Source organism: Toxorhynchites rutilus, chromosome 1, assembly GCF_029784135.1.
Source record: "Toxorhynchites rutilus septentrionalis strain SRP chromosome 1, ASM2978413v1, whole genome shotgun sequence".
Lineage (NCBI taxonomy): Eukaryota > Metazoa > Arthropoda > Insecta > Diptera > Culicidae > Toxorhynchites > Toxorhynchites rutilus.
In genome coordinates this window covers 80,833,738-80,857,056 of record NC_073744.1, presented here as the reverse complement: position 1 = coordinate 80,857,056, position 23,319 = coordinate 80,833,738, and the positions used below count along the sequence as shown (strand labels likewise).

Genomic DNA, 23,319 nt, shown 5'->3' with positions numbered 1-23,319 from the left:
GGTACCGCACAAAACCCTTCTATTTTGTTGAAAAAAACAACTCGTGTTCGAGCGCTTCGCAAGCTTTTCCGTATCTGTGCACTCCAATCGCAGAGATAGTGGTATAGCTTCAGTGGCCTTGACTTTGGAGAATGAAGCAGGTTTTAAAACGAAAAACCGACGAACAATAATACGATAATAGGCGTACAACGATACTGATGGTTTTTCCGCGATCTGGTGTGAACGTTTTGTTGAACTTGATGCAGTCAGAAGATGATTGTCTTAATTAATGAAGGTATGCTGTACTGCAACAATTAACGATCACAACGATCGAAAGAACACAAAAAGTTTACCAGTCGAGATTTAGTTACACAAATAATATGAGAGGTGCTCAATAAGTTTTAAGATCGGTGATGCGGTGATTTACTCAACTTTTATCCTGGCTTATTTCGACAGTTGAAAACATGTGACGTATCGCGAAATCAAAGCGAAATCAATAATTCAAGGTTATCTTGGTAAATGAAAATATTTATCTCCAACTTATTTGATAAATTTAATAATTCAACATTGTCATCACTTTCTCAGGCAGAGATAATTTTTTCAAATCACTGTATGACACAAACAACGTACGAATTTCAGTACATTGAGAGCAAGAATGTCATTGCACACGTCAAACTGTCCATGTTGATGTCAGATTTTACGTATGTAGCCGTCATTGTACTAAAAATAAAACGACTATCCCTTGTACATGTTATTAAATTTGCTTACGCAAAATCTTGCAACAAAGCATAAATTAGTACAAAACCGGACTTTCATAGCATTATTCATACAGTGCCTACACGTGTGATATCACTTACCTATATTTGGCGAAGTTGGTCCACATTTTAGTCATTTTCTTCAGAGTGTGCAACTCAACAGATGAATTATCCAGTCGAATGTTAAGCACCCCAAACCTAAACAGATAGCCAAGTTCGTCACCGTGACACGCGCCGGGCCAGTTGATGCCCAATATTCGTTTGTAAATTCCAAGCGAGCCATCGTACGCGAATCGGTATAGCCACGTGGAGTCCGGACCGCTGTGGGCGGCGTGTAACCGAGCAAAATCACTGATTCCGTGGAGAAACATCACATCTGACATTAGCTGTATGATGAAAAAATGTTTTTCACAATATAGGTATGCTTGTAGTGATTGCCTCACTTACATCCATCATATTTTGAATTGTTGAATTCATAATGTGTTGGTCACCTAAGTAAAAACTGCGAATGCGTCGCGTAACAGATGCACCTTCATCGGTATCGCGTTCAACGTTCAAATCAAAAGGTATCATTCGTTGGAAATCTTCATCGATGCTTTGTAATAACTTTGGATCCTTCCGAACTCCTGCAAGGGATGAATAAAACTACAACCGTTCAATCATCGAACAGAGGAACTTACTTCGCAAGAACAGCATCGCTTCGTGGGAATTGAATCCTGTGATAAGTGGCACGTGATTGTAATCACCTCTTCTCATAATCTTTATTGGATCTTCCGCTATCAGAGGAGCCTCGGTAGAAGCATCTTCTCCTGACCAATTCTCTATGGATGGAACAAATGGTAGTCCTATGCTCCTCTTTACGTCATCTAGAGTGACTGTTTTCGATGCTGCATCGATGATCCTTTGTGGACTTGTTTTTCGTAAATGACTAATCAGTTCTTCGGTGTCGTTGGAGTAGAATCCTAAATGCTGTCCCAAGTTGAACGCTCGCTCTCTTGTATTTTTCACCATTGCCCAAGGATTCAGTACTGAACCACTTTGCGCTATTGCCTTATGGAACAAGCCTTTAGCTAGTGGCGATATCATTAACAATTGCACCGAAACCGATCCTGCAGATTGTCCAAAAATTGTAACATCATTTGGATCACCACCGAAGGTGGCTATATTTTCCTGTACCCATTTGAGGGCAAGCACTTGGTCTTTTATGCCTGCGTTACCTGGAGCGTCTCTTCCGACGCTCAGGAAACCGAGTGGACCCAACCGATAATTGAAGGTGACAAGTACAACGCCTTCTGGTACAAGATAATCAGGACCATAAAGAAACGAATTTCCGGACCCAAACGAGAATGCACCACCGTGGATCCAAACCATTACGGGAAAACTAGGATTACTAAAATATTCGTTGTTATTGTTTCTGCACGTATGCAGTACTGAAAACTGACTTACTAATTCCCAAACGGCAAGTCTGGTGAATAAACGTTAATAAAAAGGCAGTCTTCGCTTCCTTTGAAGTTGTCCAATATCATACTCCTGTGGGGACATACGGAACCCTCTCTTAGTGCACTACGAATTCCCTTCCAGGGCAGCTCTGGCAGGGGAGCTTTGAAACGTAAGTCACCGATCGGAGGTCGGGCGTAACGGATCCCTTTAAACGCGAAAATATCACCGCGACCGCCTCCTTTCACTCTCTGCACGCGACCCTCGAGAGCACCGCTCCGGGTGAGTACGATGGCGTGCGCTTCTTTTTGCTACGAAAAGTTATTATTGAACTCAGTTATGATATATTTACCATCATAATTACGAAACTTACTCGGAATGAATTGACAACCTCTCGCACGAATCCCATCGTGGTTTGGGGAATAAACCGCACCAACGAATTGAGTGAGTCGGATTCGCGTGCTATACCGGCGAATGTTTTCCACGCGGTCGTTTCCTGGAAGATGCAAAGAAGGGCGCAAATATTAGTTGTTTTGCTTCACGCCGTTTTTGAACAATGAGGTGTGAAATCCCGGAGAAATTTTACGTTTAGCACCTCAAATTGAATGTGTTACATGTTTTGGGCAGTTTGCCATGGCTGACTTAATGGGAGTTAAGTAACCGCTACCAACAACACCATGATGGTACTTTAAGTAACTTTGGAAACTTTGGAACTCTTTAGTGAACCATCGATTTCCGGTTTTCGTGTTAAATGGTGATTAATGCAGTGGCGGTTACATTATGCATTGTTTAAACAAGAGTATATTCATACATATTCATTTTCAGAAAACTTAAATGAAAAAACAACAGTAAATGAAGTCCGAATGCGCAAATATTTTGCATAGGGTATTTTATCGTGCCAATCAACATTTCGCAGTAAGTCCCGTGTGAAAAATCGATACGACGATTTTCATTGGTACCCTGAACCATCCTCGTATTCCGAGAAAACAGCCCTCTTCTTCTTCTTCTTCTTCTTCTTCTTCAATGGCACTAACGTTCCTAGAGGAACTTCGCCGTCTCAACGTAGTATTACTTGCGTCATTTTTATTAGTACTTAGCTGAGATTTCTATGCCAAATAACACGCCTTGAATGCATTCTGAGTGGCAAGCTCTAGAATACGCGTGATCACAGTGCAAGTCGGAGGAAAACATTTCTCGTTTCCAAAACCAGCACATCCCAAATTTGGCTACATTTGCTTGATTAGACCTCGAGTTATTGTGCTCCCTTGGCCGAGTGGTTAGCGTCATAACTAACATGCCGGGTGTTCGGGTTCGATTCCCGTTCTGGTCGGGGGAATTTTTCGTCAAAGAAATTTCCTCCGACTTGCACTGTGATCACGCGTATTCTAGTGCTTGCCACTCAGAATGCATTCAAGGCGTGTTATTTGGTATAGAAATCTCAACTAAGTACAAATAAAAATGACGCAAGTAATACTACGTTGAGACGGCGAAGTTCCTCTAGGAACGTTAGTGCCATTGAAGAAGAAGTTATGCAGGAATTTATGATTCATTTGTGCTTTATTTATTTTATTATTGTTTTACCCAATTAAATGGGATTGTGGTTTTATTTTCACCTAGATCTGATTTGATTTTACCGACATAGTCGAAGAAGGTGAAATTAATTTGCTTGAAAAATATAAAAATGTTCGAAATATTTTTTTTTAAACATAATGTTACACGTCAAACAACGTAGTCGTATTTTAAAACAATAGCTGAAAATCAGTGAAGGAACATTGATTCCATAGATATTGAGCCAAATATCAAACTTATCGTATTTCATTTCAACACTAAAGGGTGAACACGACATTATTGCGACACTTTCAACAGGGCATAACATTTTTACCATTGGGTAATAATCAACCAAATTTTGCACACTTTCTCATTGATGTGTATTGTCTACATGCTGTCAAACTCGAAGTCGTGTTTTTCGATTCAACGAAAATGGACGTGAATCAACGCGAGTCGAGAGAACAAATTCTTTCCAAACACCTGGAATTTCCTGACCTGTCGCACCGGCAGTTGGGAAAAATGTTGAACATTCACCATTCAACCGTCTCCAGAGTGTTGAAACGGTTCCAGGAGCGGTTGACGTTGGACCACGGCAAAGGAGCTGGAAGAAAACCGGGACCGGAGAACAAAAAGACGGAGAGAAAGGTGAAGCGGATTATTAAAGCAAATCCCAACGTCTCAAGTCGTGATTTGGCTAAAAAGATCGGCATGTCGCAGAGCTACGTCCAGAATGCAAAGAAGAGAGCTGGACTACATACATACAAGGTACAGAACTTCCCAAACCACGATGAGCGGCAACAATCGACGGCTAAAACTCGGGCACGGAAGCTCTACGAGAAGATGCTGACAAAATATGGCTGCTGTGTGATGGACGACGAAACGTATATAAAAGCCGATTTTAGGCAAATTCCGGGGTTGGAGTTTTTCACCTGCAAGAGCAAGTTCGATGTGTCCAGGAGTGGTATGAGGCCAATTCTGTCCATTTTGTTCCAAAGAACATGAACCCGCCAAACTGTCCGGAGCTGCGCCCGGTGGAGCAGTACTGGGCAACAATGAAGCGGGAACTTCGGAAGAGCAAGAAGACAGTCAAAGACGAAAAGGACATGTTAAGAAAATGGAAAGAAAACTGAGAAACTGGTACCGGATGACACTGTAAAGACTTTGATCAAGCGAAAATGCGTTCAATTTTACACTCAAGGCTCCATCGATTAACTTTTCTTTTGATTTTTGTAGTAGATATATGTATAAAACTACCCTAAAATTTTGGTTTGATTCTAAACATTATAAGAAAATTGGCATGACATTTTCGGTGTCGCAATAATTTCGTGTTCGCCCTCTACTTATGGAACTAACTTTACGGACCCCTGAATACTCAGAGAATATCTCTATTCATGACGGCATCGCATATGGAGCGGCACATAATCAATAACAATTCAGTAACTACTTCTACTGCTCACAGCTCACAAAACAATAAAAAATTGTTACTGATACATCAGGGTGCTGCAAAACTGGTAATTATTTATTTCCTAAAGACATGGTTTGAGCGAAACATTCACACCAAAGTCGTGCTGTTGCTCTGAGGTAATATCTCTTCTGTACTATATTATGTATTTGTTCTATTCAAAAACTAGTTACACAAACGTGGACAGGTGCTAATAGGCTTCAAGTGAAAACAAACAGAGCCACAATGCTTTTTGTAGGTGTGTCAACAAGTAATTTGCTTTCCTCATTTTGAACCAATTCTGTAGCTCCTCGAGGTGAACCGTTTCCGCTGTAACAAAGCAAAAGTCCGCCGGTTTCTTTGTTTTTGCGAACATAACCATTCCAAGGTACGTTTTAATCACACACTCACCGTATTGTTGACATAGTTAGGTCAGTCATTTCATCACAGATCGACATGCAATGAATCAACTCACTCTGTCGATTTCCATGTGATAGATCAATGAAGCTACATTTTGGAGTGCCGATTAATTTGTGAATCGATACAAGTCAAGGTGATCAACTAATGAACCAGACTCTCGTTCGATGAGATTTCGGAGAAAAATTAAGCTAATCAAATAGGATATTAAGAGCATCCAACACAGTAAATCATCCTCACGCCAAAGAGGCAATTACACTTTTACTCAATTGATTTTATCACTATTCTTTTGTTTTCATCTGTTCAGGGTCTTCATATAACAATGATCATTCAGATGCTAATAGATAGCCCCTCATGACATTGACTTTAGTTTGACTAGTCTGCTCTGAAATGCTAGAAACATGTCTTCATTAATGTCATCGGTCATCAATACAACGGATGTCTTTCTGCACGTCTATTTTTTAGAAGTATTTAAAGATGCAAAGCTTGTTAACCACTAAGCGGTGTTGCATGTGGCGAAGTTTGGCATGCATGACACATGGCGCGGTTTAAGCGACTATAATTACTATAAACCACCGGCCGTCGTTCGTTCACTCGATTGACGAAAGCACAACACTGTCCGCTTATGGAGAGCTTTTCTGGTTACGCGATCAGACTAAAGGGCAGACTGGTATGTGGCATTTGCTTTGAAAAACAATCTCTTAAAAACACTATCTTAAAATACGGTATGTTGACAAATATAACAAACAACAATTTTTCTATCATATACATTTATTTCACGTTGAAATTAGTTATGTTACAACAATAAAACTAATGGCGGTCAATCGTCATCTTCATTCATCTTGCAAGGCTTCGTTTACTTTTTTATGCTTTAGCAAAAGGCAAGGGCCAAAGTTGTCGGAAATAAACTACAGATTCCAAACTAGGAATCTTTCGCTGACTCAACAACACAGAAATGTCCTACTTAGAAACGCTGTAAAGGCTGTGGAAACCCTAGAGGATGTTTGTTAACTATTATCTGAAAGCTTAAAAATTAATTTGGTAGAATTTCTAGAATAACATCGTGACAATGTCATCAGCTGTCTTGTTGGGCCTCAAATTAGGAAAAGTTTCACATGAAAAAAGTATTTTGTATGATCAATTTTCTGAACAAGATTCGAAGTCTATGAGATTTTCACTAAATGAGGAAGCAAGTCCAAAATATTCACATTGTAAACATCATCTATGAATCGATTGGTTTCGATTATGTCTTGCTATAAAATATAGTTCAACGAGAGTAAACTCTTAGGTTTACTCAGTGGCGTCGACTGGGGCGTGCGGAGAGGGCGGGTGTACGATTTTAGGGGTGCAGAATGAACCGAATTTGTATGAATAAATTGAATAAACACAGTTGATTCCTTTTCTGGCGGGGGATAGGGGGTGCAAATCGACTCTTCCGCCCCGTGGGCGAAAGCTTCACTCGACACCACATGGTTTACTCTAAAAAACATAAACCAATCGTTTTTTTTTCATCAAATCAAATTTATTTTTAAATTGTCAAGTATCCTTAGAGTAAACTGACCAGACGTCTTGCATTTCAACCCATTTGGCAAAAGAAACGAAAATGTCCCGCGATATCAATATATTTCAATATTACAATTTGATCATGTTGATTTTTTCAAATGGATGAACCTCAAACAAAACAATTTGATCATGTTGATTTTTTTGAATGGATGAAACTCAAAAAAAAAAATTATTCGGCAGGCTGTTCAAGAGAGCTTCCAATGCTTCCAAAGATTAATACGTTGAGCTGGTTTCATCGCATCGACAGTGGACTTTTTGTTGAGAGAGTGTCAAATGGAAACGACATTCGACACTCAAATCTGACATGAAAGCGTTTAAAATAATATTCTTGATGTTATTGTTTCGTATATCTATACAGCCATTCCATGCCAAACCGAAAAGTGGTAGTTTTGTTCTTTATCGCAAAATATTTTTTTTATTTTTTTATTAGGGTGCCCATTTCCATTTCGCTTTTTTCTCAAAAATGATTTTTTTCTAAAATTCATAACTTTTGAACTACTGAACCGATTCAGATTATCGACATATCAAATTGATACCAAAAATATTACATGTACGCCAAATTTGGATTTTCGTTTTCGTAATTATTGATTGTGTTAGTTTTCCATGGTTTTCTCGGTTATAGATAGAGGACGCTAAATTTTTTTATACTTTTTCATGAATGCTGAGGTTTTTCTACATAAGATATTTAAAAATCGAAGATGTATCTATTTTTGTTTTTGAGTTATGATTTTTCAAATTTAATTTGTTTTCAGTCTTCGTTTAATATTCCTATGCAATTAGACTAGATCTATCCGACTTGAATCCATATTTTCGCTAGTGTAATATTTTTTCATTGGCTTCAATTTGATATGTCAATTATCTGAATCAGTCTAGTAGTTCAAAAGTTACGAAGTCATTTTTGAAAGAAAAGGCAAGAAATGACCGTCGGTTGACTTTGAAAAAGCGTAATATTTTTCCGAAAACGAATAAGTAATCGGCTTTAATTTGATATATCGATCGTCTGAATCGGTTCAGTAGTTCAAAAGCTATGAATTTTCGAAAAAAGTCATCTTTGAGAAAAAGGTGAAAAAATGGATTTTTCGGACCACTCTTAAATGGAAATGGGCACCCTAATAAAAAAAGGGTCTAATATTAGGCTGTCAAAAAAGTCCTGCGGTATTTCCGCGAGGTGTCGTTGTAAGCGCGTAGTTCTAGTTGTATTCATTGTATCGAGTCATACTATAGCTTGTTGGAAAGGTATATTTGCGCGCTATATTGGAGTGCGCAACCGAAATCGAATTATTTTTTTTTCTTATTTTATCTCGAATTTCCGACTTTCGACATAGAATACTTCTAGCAGAAACCTGCCAAAATAAAACCAATGTGTTTGTATTTTTTTTTTTTTTTTTATTAATCCGTTTATTTTTACAGGCTCAGTTACATAAGTTTAATGGAGCCAAACTCTTAACTATATATCAACTAGCATATATCAACATGTTGTTTCCTTAATTCTATGGTTAATGAAATAGGAAACCGATTACTCGCGGTCGACTCGAGTTTAGAAGGGTGACACATTTTCATTAGGAAAAGGATGGGATGTAAGGAGATGTGTGTTTACACTCGCACTCACATTCACATTCACATTCTCATTCACACTGACACTTCACACTCAATTCTTAGAACTATCCTTACATCTAATATGTATTTACAATTTAACTTATTCTAATGTTAGTAGGAAGGGAACCGATAGCTCGCGAAGGACGAAAAGGAAGGGAAAAGGATGTATAAACAATCACACTCGAAGATCGATAGCTTTAAGGAAAACATATATTTGGGACATGTAATCAAGGTCTAACCGAGCCAACACATCTCTCACCGGCACATTGGACTGCTTTCCTCCAGCCCGAAGGGAGTTTTCTAAATTCGATCTGGCGACAAGATACAACTCGCACGACCAAACAACGTGTTCGATATCGTGGTAACCATGGCCACAACCGCAGAGATTGCTGTCGGCAAGATTAAAACGAAAAAGCAGCGCGTCTAACGAACAGTGATTGGACATGAGTCGGGAGAAGGTGCGAATAAAGTCCCGACTCAATTCCAGACTTTTGAACCACGGATTGAGGCTAACCTTAGGGATAATTGAGTGGAGCCACCGGCCCAATTCATCTTCGTTCCATTTGCGTTGCCAGTTAACGATGGTATTTTTACGAACTAAAGAATAAAATTCATTGAAGGCGATTTGACGCTGATAAATTTCGCCTTCAATTGCACCTACCTTTGCTAATGAGTCAGCCCTCTCATTACCCGGAATTGAACAATGTGAAGGGACCCAGACAAAGGTAATGACATAACAGCGTCTGGATAAAGCACTCAAAATTTCTCGTATTCTCTCAAGGAAGTACGGCGAGTGCTTTTCCGGCCTCACTGAACGGATAGCTTCGACAGAGCTAAGACTATCCGTTACAATGTGATAGTGTTCAACAGGTCGTGAGGCGACGCTGTCCAGCGCCCAGTGTATTGCTGCCAATTCAGCAATATACACTGAGCAAGGATACTGAAGACTGTGTGAGGTGCTAAAAAAATTGTTGAACACTCCAAATCCTGTGGACTCATTCATAGAGGACCCATCAGTAAAGTACATATTATCACAATTGACACGCCCATACTTTGCTTCGAAAACCGTAGGAACGATCCCCGATCGATGATAATCTGGAATTCCATGGATATCCTGCATCATGGACAGATCAAAATGCACAGAGGAATTGATGTAGTCAGGAAAACAAACACGGTTGGGAATATACGAAGAAGGATCAACCTGCATGGAGACGAATTCATGATATGAGCTCATGAATCCAGAATGAAAATTTAGCTCGATCAGCTGCTCAAAATTTCCGATCACCAATGGGTTCATAACCTTACACCGAATGAAGAACCGAAGAGATAATAAATTGAAGCGATCTTTTAGTGGGAGTACGCCTGCCAAAACCTCGAGACTCATGGTATGCGTTGAGGGCATACATCCCAACGCAATACGGAGACAAAGATACTGAATTCGCTCGAGTTTAATGAGGTGTGTTTTGGCAGCTGATTGAAAACAGAAACTGCCATACTCCATCACTGAGAGAATAGTTGTTCGATACAACATTAGAAGATCTTCGGGATGGGCTCCCCACCAGGTGCCGGTAATTGTACGGAGAAAGTTTATTCTTTGTTGGCATTTTTTACTCAGATACCTAATATGGGCCCCCCAAGTACATTTGGAGTCGAACCAGACCCCAAGATACTTGAAAGACATAGCATGAGTGATCGGTTTACCCAAAAGTTGAAGCTTTGGTTTTGCTGGTCTATGCTTCCTAGAAAAAACCACCATCTCTGTTTTCTCCGTGGAGAATTCGATCCCTAGCCCAATGGCCCAGGTTGAAAAATTGTTCAAAGTATCTTGTAAGGGTCCTTGCAGTTCGGATTCGTTTGATCCTACGACAGACACCACTCCATCATCTGCAAGTTGTCTTAGGTTGCAATTTTGTGTAAGGCAATTGTCGATGTCGCTTACATAGAAGTTGTACAAAAGGGGGCTTAAACATGAGCCCTGGGGGAGTCCCATGTAGGAGACCCGACTTACTGTCGAATCCCCGTGAGAAAAATTCAAATGTTTCTCACAAAGCAAGTTATATAACATATTATTCAATAGAGGCGGCAGACCCCGAGAGTGTAATTTGTCTGACAGGACCTCTATTGAAACAGAATCAAAGGCCCCCTTTATGTCCAAGAATACTGAAGCCATTTGTTTTTTTTCGGCGTAAGCCAATTGAATTTCTGAAGAAAGCAACGCAAGACAATCATTCGTCCCCTTGCCCCTGCGGAACCCATATTGTGTATCTGAGAGTAGGCCATTCGTTTCAACCCATCGATCAAGGCGAAACAAGATCATTTTCTCCAACAATTTCCGTATACAAGACAGCATTGCTATTGGGCGGTACGAATTGAAGTCGGACGCGGGTTTTCCGGGTTTTTGAATAGCTATAATTCGCACTTGTCTCCAATCATCTGGAACAATATTATGCTCCAGAAACCGATTGAATAAATTCAACAAGCGATGTTTCGCCACATCAGGGAGATTTTTCAGCAAGTTGAACTTAATTCTATCCGATCCCGGAGCAGAATTGTTACATGAAAGGAGAGCAAGAGAGAATTCTACCATCGAAAACTCGGAATCAAGATCGCACCTATCTTGTGGTATATCTCGAACAAATTTTTGCACAGGAGCTGAATCAGGACAAACCTTTCGTGCAAAATTAAAGATCCATCGATGTGAATATTCCTCGCTTTCATTGGATGAAGAGTGATTTCTCATGTTTCGAGCCACTTTCCATAATTTTTTCATTGACGTTTCTCGTGACAAACCTCCCACGAAATTTCGCCAATAAGCACGTTTTTTCCCTTTGATCAAATTTTTGAACTGATTCTCAAGGGCTAAATACGTTTGAAAATTTTCAGGAGTACCACGTTTCCGAAAAGCTTTAAATGCATTCGATTTTTCTACATAAAGCTTGGAACATTGGCTATCCCACCATAGATTGGGAGGCCTTCGGAAAATGGTGGAACCTGGATTGGGTTTCGTTTGAGCGCGAACTGCGCTGTCATAGATCAAACGAGAAAGGAAGTTATACTCCTCCAATGGAGGTAAACCATCTCTGGAATTGATGGCTAGAGTAATCGCGTCCGCATATTTTTTCCAGTCAATGTGTCTTGTGAGGTCATATGCCATGTTTATAGATTCAGAAGAATTCGACCCAATGGTGATGGAAATTTTGATTGGCAAGTGATCACTACCGTTGGGGTCCTGGATTACATCCCACTTGCAATCTAACGATAGTGAATTCGAGCAAAGCGAGAGGTCAAGAGCACTTGGGTTAGCAGGAGGTTTAGGTACACGTGTTGTTTCCCCAGTGTTCAAAACGGTCATATTGAAGCTGTTACAAAGGTCATATATCAACAATGAACGATTGTCGTCGTACTGTTCCCCCCAGGCAGTTCCGTGAGAGTTGAAGTCTCCCAAAATCAATCGTGGCTCAGGAAGGAGTGAGCACATGTCAACAAGTTGCTTGCGGCTAACCGCAGCTCTCGGAGGCCAATACAAGCTGACAATACAGAGGTCTTTGCCTCTGATGTTTGCATGACAAGCAACAGCTTCAATCCCTCCAATAGGTGGAAGGTCAATTCGAAAAAATGAGTGGCACTTATTGATCCCCAATAGCACCCCTCCGTATCTGTCATCACGGTCCAAGCGTACAATATTGAAATCATGGAAAGAGAGATCATCTCGCGAAGAAAGCCAAGTTTCGGACAGAGCAAAAACATCACAATTGAACTTATGAATTAAAAATTTGAATGTATCCAATTTAGGGATAAGACTACGACAATTCCACTGTAAAACAGTGATATCTCCGACCTCTCTATTTGAATTAGACATCAAGAGAGATAATCATTGCAAGGAGGGGCCATGTTTGCATCAATTGTTGCAAAATTGTCTTTAATACTGGAAGCATTGAAATGACAATGGTTCTGATGGAGTCGGAAACGTTAAAACACTTGAAGATTTGATCCAAAAGGTCAGACAACTTTATAAATCCCGATTGGGAAGTTGAGCTGGACGGAAAAATAGGGACAGTTGGGGTTTTTAATGTCCCCTCGAGTGCTGGGTCGTTCGAAGGTGAACTATTCCCACGGAAGCCAGGAGGAACCTGATTTTGCTTATCACTCGTTTTTTTAGGCAAGCTAACAGGGGATATCACCGGAGGGACTTGTGATTGAATTTTGGGAGTGGTCACATTTTTGCGCCGGGGATTCCCTTGGGAAATAAACGGTGTACCCCCGTGAGCTGTGTCCGCTTCCATTTCGTCAACTGGCAACGTGGAAAAGATATTGTGTGAGGAGATTGGATGTTGTTGTTGTTGGACCTGTGGAGAAGCGCCCTTTAAAATTTCCGCAAAAGTGCGTTTCGAGCGTTCCTTTAAAGAGCGCTTCTGTTTCTCCCAGCGACTCTTGTAATTTTCACAAGCTGAGAGCTCATGTGGGGTCCCCCCGCAATATGGACACTTATGCTCAGTCGCACTGCAGGATTTGCCCACATGTTGCTCTCCGCAAGTGGCACAGCGCTCCTTGTTGGCGCAGTAGTCTGCTGTGTGACCAACTGACTTGCATTTGTTGCAAGTCATGGGCTTTGGCACGAAGAGACGCAGCGGAAGCCTCAATTTGTCCACCATAACGTAGTCAGGGAGGGCGGAACCAGCAAAAGTTACTCGAAACGAGTCGGACGGCGTGAATTTTGTTTTTCCCTCTTCCTGGGACACTTTTCCTAATTGATGGCAGTCCAAAATTTTAACTTTCGTCAAAGGGAGCTTTTTAAATCTGCCATCTCCCTCTTTTATTAATGCGCTCGTCAGACCCGTTTCTGTGATCACCCCCGAAATTTCTACGTTATGGCAGGGCACATAGACGCGATATTCTAGTACGAACCTATTGTCGACAACAATCTCGTTAGCTTGCTTCCGATCAGCCACGACAACACGCAGTTTGTTCGGTCGAACCTTTCTAATTTCGACCACGGAGGGATAATTTTTTGTCAGATCTTTCATGATCTGAATGACGTTGAGCGATTTCCCGTTGGGTTTTGGCCGGAAGAAAACAACCCATGGGCCAGATCCAGATGCATCTTCTGGATAGACCTTGACACGCGGAGAGGGGACAACTGCGGGGGAGGACGAGGTCGATTGTTGAGCGGGAGCGGGAACAGTTGGGCTGGGAGGCAAGTTCGGGAGATAATCGGAAGCGGGAGCGGGAGATTGAGGGGGCGAAGTGGAAAAGTTTGCCAATTTTCTTGAAGGGGGCTTGTTGAGGTTGATCAACTCTTCCTCTGAAAAGACATCGTCTGAGGGGGGAACGCGTTTAAGCGACTTCCCAGTAGTTAGTGAGGAGGAAACATCAGATTCAATGTCCATATCAAGAGGATCGCACTCTGCCATTATGGCAGATATACAATTATACTTTTTCTTTTTTTTTTTAAATCCTTAACCTAATATATATATAAACTAAAATACTTGAAGCGCACGGTAACGGTGCTCCAATCGAACCACGTGATGATCGCTTGGCACAACAGCAATGGTGTATCGCACCACAATACGATGACGAGGAACGGCACACGCTCACAGCGCCCGCAGTGGAGGACTTCTCCCTCCCGCTGGTTGTGATTACTTATCACTTCACTCTCGCAATAAAGAAAACACCGTTAGAGCGACACAATCACTTCAGCGAAACCGATAACGGTATTGTTCCAACACAATAACGGACACGAACAACTTTGCGTCCGGCGGCTTCGGACTGCGCGAGCTGACCAATGTGTTTGTATGATAGATGCCAAATGTCTTTAAATTGCATGAAACTTCTGATGATCTACTGTTATCTGTTTTTGTCAAAAACCGACACTCTGGGACTGGGTCGTTTCTTCGGAATACGAGGCAAAACATATGGTTTTGGGTGCCAAAGAAAATCGTCTTATCGATTCCATACGTAACAATAACTTCCTGTGAAATGTTGATTTGCACGCTAAAATCTTTACTGACAAAATGTTTTACAAAATATAAGACTGGGGAAAAAGAAATGTCGTATTTCTGATCGAAATTTGACGCTTTATTAACGTACTTAAAATTATCCAATTTAAGTCAAATATGCACCGTTTTGTTCGCAAACTAGTTGCCATTTAGAAAGTAACTTCATTATCCTCCCTTATGAAACACCCCTTCTTTTTTGCAAAAAACTCAGACAGCCAGTTTTCGCAAGTCTCTTTTGAGGCCAACTTAGTATCACCAAGAGCGTTTTGTATGGACCGGAAGAGATGATAATCAATTGGAGCCATGTCCGGACTATACGGTGGATGCAATAGGACAACCTATCCGAGCTCCCGTTGCTTCTGGCGAGTCATCAAAGATGTGTGAGGCCGAGTGTTGTCCTGGTGGAAAAAAAACACCATTCCTATTGATCATTCCTGGCCGCTTCTGGTCAATCGCCTGCTTCAAACGGTCAAGCTGCTCACAGTACAGAACCGAGTTGAGGGTCTGGCCATAGTTGAGCATAGTGGATGATTCCCTTCCAATCCCACCAAACACACAGCAAAACCTCCCTGTCCGTCAATCCGGGCTTGGCGATGGTTTGGGCCGGCTCACCGCGCTTCGACTACGACTTTTTTCGCTTTAGGTTGTCGTACGTTATCCACTTTTCATCACCAGTCACCATCTTCTTCAAAAATGGGTCGAGTTCGTTCCGTTTCAGCAATACATCGCAGGCATTGATTCGGTCTAAAAGATTTTTTTTTTGCGTCAACTCGTGTGGCACCCATACATCCAGCTTTTTTTGGAATCCAATCTTCTGCAAATGGCTCCAAAAGGTTTTATGGTCTATACCCAGTTCTCGGTCAATCGAGCGAGTGCTCACATGCCGGTCTACTTGGATGATTTCAACGATTTTATCGGTTTCCACGACGATTGGCCTACCAGTACGGGGTGTATCTTCGACAGCCACTACACCGGAACGAAATCGATCAAACCAACGCTGTGCTGTACGAATCGTTACAGCATCGGGCAAGTGTTGCCATATATTGATAATATACGACATTTCTTTTTCCCCAACCCAATATTAACAGTTCGGCTGAAAAGATCATAAGGTTGACGTCTAGATGGCACATCTTGCAAAAATCTACTTGTCTATCACAAAGTACCATCTTCCAATGGATACAAAATTTGTCAAAATTTTGACAGCAATCGGTCGATTGGTTCGTGCGTTACAGCATTGAGAGTGAAGCAACTTTTGTTATTGTGAAAAAATTGGAAAAATCACAAATCAATGAAAACGGTGGCAAAATTGCTTGAATTGGGCTTCGAATTGCTTCCGCATCCACCGTATTCTCCAGATATGGCCCAGCGACTATTACCGTAACTGAGGCGTATTTTGAGGAAAAACCGAAAGAGTACTATAAAAACGGTATCAAGTTGCAAGATCGCTATAATCGCTGTATCGCCTCCGAAGGCAGTTATGTTGAATGAGAATGAGACTGATTTTGTGTCTTCCTTAATTGATGCGCTAGCGGCAGCAATATTCTCGACACTACGGGTACTTCTTTGTCTCACTGGCATGAGAACATCTTGTATTGTGCCTGTGGATTCAAATTTTTCCACTAGACGCTCAATTTTTGAGCTGGCTGGACGATTATGATGACCATAAATTGAACGTAGCGCTCTTAAAGTTGAGGCCATTGACACCGAATTTAGGTAGCAAATTTTAAATACATATTTTTGACAGAATGTAAAACCGGTTCAAAAGAGTCCAAGTTTACGGAAATTGATACACTTGATACTCTTTAGAAGAATATACATTCCAATGATCCAACCTTCCAATAACCGATAATCGGTTCCCGGAATATATCGCTGCAGAAAACGACTGTAACAGAAACAACCCCACAGAAAAAGTGTAGTAGGCTAGTAATATTCTGGCGTGGTATTGTATGTTAGAACAAAAATTAACCAGGTATACGTAACGCCCCGGGCAAACGTATGCCGTGGAACAACGCTAAAGGCTCGTATCATATGTTTCAAACTAACCGGGCAATCAATGGAACACAGGTTTGCGTGCGAGACACCACCGCTTCCGACGGCGGGTCGGTGGTGGACTCGGATCGCGTCATCTTGGCGGCTTCGGCCGCCTCGATTCCTTATCCTCGTTAAATGGGGAAATCGTCCCCATTACATTGACCTCAGAATAGGGTAAATGATTTTGGTTTGTTTAGGGTGTTTTCACGCAACTAGTAAATGCAAATCGATTTTTCTTTCCAATTTCTAGTTTCTAATTCTACCATAAGGCGTTGAAATTATTCAAATATTTATGTTTTTTAACGATTTTCCTCAAAGAGAAATTATTCCACCTCTGATCATAGTTTGTCCGAAAAATGATCATGGTTTGTCCAGTTTTAGAAATCATTATTTTTGAATGAAAAAAATCGAATTTAATGTAGATGTCGCATTTCTCATTGCTTGAGTTTACTGTCATCATATTGATCTGTTCATAATTTAGGCTTTCTTCAGAATATTGCCTTTTCTTGGGCATTTTAAAAATGTTCATCTCAACACACTCAACACAGAGAAAATCTATTTCTGCTATGCAGCTATTGACGATAGCAATTGACAGAAGAGGTGTTGTGTTCCACCAGAACAATGCAAGCCCATACAATTCCGAGGGATTGATTGGGATGTTTTAATGCATCCACCATATAGTCCAGACTTGGCACCAAGCGATTTCCACCTTTTTCTCGCATCGCAAAATTTTCAGAGTGATAAGAAATTGGGATCAAGAGAAGATTGTAAATATCTATTGCTATTTTTTTTTTTTAAATCGGACCAAGACCTCTATGATAGAGACATTATGATGCTACCTTTAGAATGACAACAAATTTTACAACAAAACGGTGCTTGTTTGACCCAACTTGGACAATCCGAAGCATATTAAAAATAGTTTTGAATTTTACCCAAAAATAATGGATTACTATCTCTCCAACTTAATATTTTTTCAATCTGTTTCGGCGTGCCAATTCTAGCTTTACTCCTTTGTGCCGAGGTGGTATGAATGGAGCATTAACGGTTTTTTATCGTACTATATTTTGGGAACATTGAATGCCCACCAAACCGTCGGAACTGAAGCATCCAACTTGAATTTGGATCGAATTTCCGAGCAACACAACTTTGTATACGATACTTTTTTGACAATATGACGCTCATCTCTCTCTGACAGTTTCTTTTGAAATTTCCCTGATCCGGATCCTGATGTCTTCCGGAAGGCCAAAATTTGTCTTTTTCATCCCATCTGATTGTTTTTAAAGGTTTATTTAGCAATTCAGCTGTAACAGAGCCGAATTTATCCGTGTACATTTTGATCCAACACAGTGGTCATTTTTGGCGCAAGAGTATTCCTATCTTATCGATACACATTTTTATCTATTACACAGTAGCCATTTAGGCGTAAGAGTATTCCTATTCTATCAATACACATGTCGCCTTTTTCGGTGTGAGAATATTCCTATTGTTCGAATTTTCACAGTTTGGACCATACACAGGGGGACTATTGATATGAGGCTTCCATTATTGTGTTATTAATAGTATCTATTACTGATGCATCAGCCGGTAATGTGAGCGGTAAGGGACTGGGATTACCGTCATATGATGATTGTTTCGTGAACGTAATAGCTAGAACAACACACAAAGATGGTCAGTTGAGGGCCCTGAATTATGAGCTCATGATCGTTCGCATATTAGCGAATATGCAACAAATTAAGCTACGAAGACCTCCTAAAAAAATTGTTCTTGTTCTTCCTCACTAAACTAAGCTAAGTAACTCCACCTGTAGTATGTCCGAAAAAGAACCTGAAACTATTGAGGGCCAGAGCAGAGGGTCCAAGACCCCTATGGAGAATGGTTGTAATAGCTGTTATCCGTGGTTGTTATGCAAAGCAGGAAATGGATGAACCTCTAAGCCAGTAATTTCCCCTGTTTCCTTCTCAGGTTTGGAAATATATCGTCTGTTCGAGGAGTTTCTATCGGTCCCTATCGGTCTACTACGACGAGGTTCTCGGCGACCCTCTCAGGTGTCACAATTCATCGATTGTCGTGATTCGTTTAGGGTAGCTCTACTTGAAACGCGTGGAAATCAAATAATTGAGGGTGGTTGTATCACTATGAAAAGCACTGTATATTTGCATATCATAGGGCGCTCAGCAGAGTATAAGGAACGCTTCGAAATGTACTCGTGTTAGGTTCATGGTGTTGTTAATTAAATTGTATGGCAAGAAGTTAAGAAGTCGACTAAACTATCGGCCAATAAAAAGTCTGCAGTCTCAGGGAACTCTAGGACTTTTGTTTTTTTGAAATTTTGACAAAAGGCTTTTTTATCGCATCCTGTGTTCCATGCGCGACTCTTGCGTCAACTGAAGACAAATCATTATTTTAATTATTCAACTTAACATTAATGTTAGGTTGTTTGTGCCCATTTAAAAGTCATATATGTACTATGCTAGACTACTACTTTACTGCTAGAGTTCGTAGTAGGATAAAAGAAAGAAAAAATCGGATATTATTTTATAATGCTACGAAATTTTTTTAATTTTTATTTTTAGCTTTTTTTTATTGTAGAATCATTTGACGATAATTGTTTGATGATTCATTCTTGTGCTCGCAGAACAATACATGCTGGAGATAAGCGCAACTGTCATCCTTAGTGGAAAAAGTTTTGCTTCTGTCAAGCGAAACCACATATAAAATTCCAGAACATTCATTTTCTTGGTAAGCATACGATAGCCTAGCCTGATGATTACCCACACAATTGTGTAGCTCAAAACTTTAATGCAATGGAGTCAGTTTGATGCAATGATTGCAATGCCAGAGACATCAGCGAGTGAGTAATTTGGTCGCGTCCAAAGCTCAGTCCGAAACGAAGACATGTGATGGCGCAAAACAAGGAAGAACAAGCGATGTTCATTGTTTCGTATCTAGAACGATACAGAAAGTTTGCCTTCCTTTCTTGCTGATATTTTAAACTGTATTTCGTCTGTAACCTCCAAAAAGGACATTGGAAAACTTTACTTTATCCATCATATTACTCCTCCATCCCCATTGCCTTGAGAAAAACATTCGATCCTTCTCCGTCCAGCTCGCCCAGCAACGATGCTGTTCAGTCGATTTCCCTTCGTTGCTCGTTGATAAGTTGCTCGTTATCGACAGCTCTGTTCGGGAAAGCACACAAATGGACAGAACAAATGTATGACGAAATGGGAATGCTTCCAATTTTCATTAATATAAACCATATACAGACTATGGGATTATAATGTCTAGCATATCAAACAAATCTTATTTCCGATTCGTTTGGTATATAAATCGCCAAAATCGCATCGCAAAATCGCAAAACCAAGCTGCCTGGGGGGAAATCGTCATTGCAAATACATGAAAGTAGGGGGAACTTTTGTTCCTACCGAAATGTATTCCATAACAGAGACATTAAAACAAATCTGCCTGGGGGAAATCGACATTGCAAGTATATGCAAGTCGGGGGCATTTTCATATTGCAAGTAAGGTGAGTGATAGGATTAATTCTAGCAAATAAAATTTAAATTTGGATCTTTTATTTTTTATAGAATGTTGAAACATTCAAACACACTCGCAATACCTTAGTTATATTATTTAACACCCAAAATATTGACTAGAATTAATTTATATGGCAGGACAACGTTTGCCGGGTCAGCTAGTTAACTAATAAAAATATTTGAGTTTTCAATTGAAATCAGGATGTTTCGCCATATTTTGGATGTCACAATCTCGTTAAAAAGTTTTGATCTGGTCGTCGCAGTTCTCTAGGGATGAAATCTTAGTAGATCAGTTGTCAGTGAGTCCCAAACACATTTTTGTGTGTCTCACTGATAGCTATCGTAGCACATCCAAAGTACTGTCTTAAGAAAGGTAGTTGAAACGATAATATTTGTTTCTTTTAATTCACTTCTTTTACTATCTTTTACTTTACTTCTTTTACTTCTTTTACTATCCTTTAGCTATGTGGCTCAACAGAACGTTGTTCGTGTTGTTTTGTGTGTTGTGTTGATGATAATGACATGTGAGGAATCTTGCCTATAACATAGCGACATATCAGTATGTTATAGTTATTTATTTGATGTTGATTATTGATTGATGATTGATATGATGAAACAATATTTTCATTCATGTTCTCGATCTTCAGAAACTGTTGTGATGTATAGTATACATAAGCACATATAAATTTCACGTTGATGATATTAATTCCATATGGTGCTCCCTTGGCCGAGTGGTTAGCGTCATAACTAACATGCCGGGTGTTCGGGTTCGATTCCCGTTCTGGTCGGGGGATTTTTTTGTCAAAGAAATTTCCTCCGACTTGCACTGTGATCACGCGTATTCTAGAGCTTGCCACTCAGAATGCATTCAAGGCGTGTTATTTGGCATAGAAATCTCAACTAAGTACTAATAAAAATGACGCAAGTAATACTACGTTGAGACGGCGAAGTTCCTCTAGGAACGTTAGTGCCATTGAAGAAGAAGAAGAAGATATTAATTCCATCACATAATTATATTCGTAGTTTCAACCATCGTCAGTAATTTGGTATTCGTGTTCATCACTGATTGGTATATTGGTATTCTCAGAGGCAACATTTAAATAATATGAAATGTTTTACGGACGGAACAAATCTGCACACCCATAATACAAAGCAGAGTAAAACAATCGAATGATGCATTGCACTAGTGTTAATGAAATATTTTTGGGCTTGGTGAGTGCAGTGTGAGATGACTAGACGCTTACCTTCAGTTTATTGGACAGCTGGCCGGCACTCGCTAGAGCCTCTCCGAACGTAGATGGTGGTAAACCATCGCTCGAATAGGCCCCAATCGATAGCACTACAAGTGTTAACACAACCCTCATTGTGTACATTTTTCCACACGCATTACTTTCAAGCATACAATGATGCTTGCTGGTCGAACTAAACGGTTGATGTTTGTTATTTTGTCTGAACTATAATGAACACAATTTTACGAAAATATGCACTGGTACTTAATTAAGATATTCGATTAGTAATCACAGTTACAGCGATGCTGTGGGAATAATTCATCTTCGGATTCGGTGCATATGCGTGTATTTTGGAAACGGTTTTCACTTGATGATGCAGCCTTGTGTAGTTCTTCCCTTATATACAGGTTTCTTTTTAATTTGCCTGTTACTTTACTAACATCGCAGCTTCGTCTTCGGTTTTACCCCTGTTTCAACTGAACATCGAAGAAATGTTGTTTTATAAGTACTCCTCGATGTTACTAAGTTTGAATAAAATATTTTGGTATTGACAAATATTTATAAATTCTGTAAAATGTCATAGAAAACAAGGTCATCCACAGATACAAGTTAGTGTTACGGAATTGTGAACAACCTATAGATCCGAAATAAATATATTGACTGCATGACATTGACATTTAAGACATTGCTTGTACGGTGTTTTCGTTATCAATGCGGTTCTCTCCATTTAAATGCATTTTTATGTTAAAAAAAATAAGACATACAGTCGAATTCGAATGAAAACTATTCCGAAAAAATATACGCAACAAAATGATCGATTCATTCATATTGAAAATACAACCAGTCGATTGAACTTTATTTCTTGTTTCGAGCGTGAGTGCAGTCTCTTCAGTTTGCTTAACAATTGGCAGTCGCGCCTTTTTCCATCACCAGTTTTCGCTCGCCTTCCTGTTCATATTTTCGAACACCATTACTTAATCTTGGTAGCTCTATTATTAACCTATTTTCAAGTTGTATTTGCTTTTCACGTGCTGTGGATCTATGATCTGTGGATCTCTAGGCTTTTTATTTACTGGTTTATTGGCTGACAATCATCAATTATGATAGCCAACACAACATTTTTTTTGCAAAATTGAGACTCAAATAAACACTTGTTTATGTTTCAGTGTTCCTCTCTGTTACTAAATGATCGCATCATCACAACTGTAAAGCCACGACCACTATTTCTCTTCCGTACCAACGAATTTTTCCATCAGCAACATCGAACATGTCCCATTTACATGCGCGTGACTTCATCCGCTTGTTAAGGTCCAGCATCGCGAATCGTCAATCTGTGCACTTTTGTCTCTCGACATTACCTCGAATGCACTTCACGAAAGAAATTCACTGCAATACTTCACTCTGCAAAACAACCGAAGCTCAAAAATGCGACCGTTCCGACTGGCCAATGGCGTGAAACTGAGAGGTATTCTTTTTATCAAATGTTTACAGACCATGTGCAGAGTCTGTACCACTGATTCGTGCGCGCAGAAGCTTTGATGTGGACACAACTTGAAACATGTTGTGGTATAACATAAAAAAAAGCTTTTCCACTGCACTTTGAGCGTGAGAAATTAAGATCCACAAACACGTGCTCGGGACGATGGAAGGCAGCATTTCCAAATTTCGTTGATCAATTGAGAGAGCATGAGGAGAGATAAAGTGAGTTGCATCTTCTCACGTAGATAGAGATACTATGAGCGCGAAAAACAAGGACGCGAAAACAACCTATCAATACCAACCTAGCTCAGA

General features: G+C 40.1%; 1 protein-coding gene across 8 annotated transcripts in view; it reads right to left on the bottom strand.

Annotated features, from left to right (window-relative positions):
- Nucleotides 1-22,973, bottom strand: part of LOC129761969 (juvenile hormone esterase) — a 48,843-nt gene extending 25,870 nt beyond the window's left edge. Inside the window, exons 1-7 of one of the 8 annotated variants that reach the window (XM_055759843.1) lie at nt 22,887-22,973; nt 21,544-21,791; nt 2,545-2,667; nt 2,181-2,482; nt 1,415-2,124; nt 1,182-1,360; nt 837-1,120 (exon numbers count right to left, since the gene is read on the bottom strand). In XM_055759843.1, coding sequence (XP_055615818.1) covers nt 837-1,120; nt 1,182-1,360; nt 1,415-2,124; nt 2,181-2,482; nt 2,545-2,667; nt 21,544-21,699 — 1,754 coding nt within the window. In that variant the 5' untranslated portion in view covers nt 21,700-21,791; nt 22,887-22,973. Of the gene's footprint in view, nt 1-836; nt 1,121-1,181; nt 1,361-1,414; nt 2,125-2,180; nt 2,483-2,544; nt 2,668-21,543; nt 22,096-22,765 lie in introns of all 8 variants that reach the window. The other 7 variants (XM_055759842.1, XM_055759838.1, XM_055759837.1 and 4 more) reach the window with 7 other exon arrangements.
- Nucleotides 22,974-23,319: the final 346 nt, after the last annotated feature.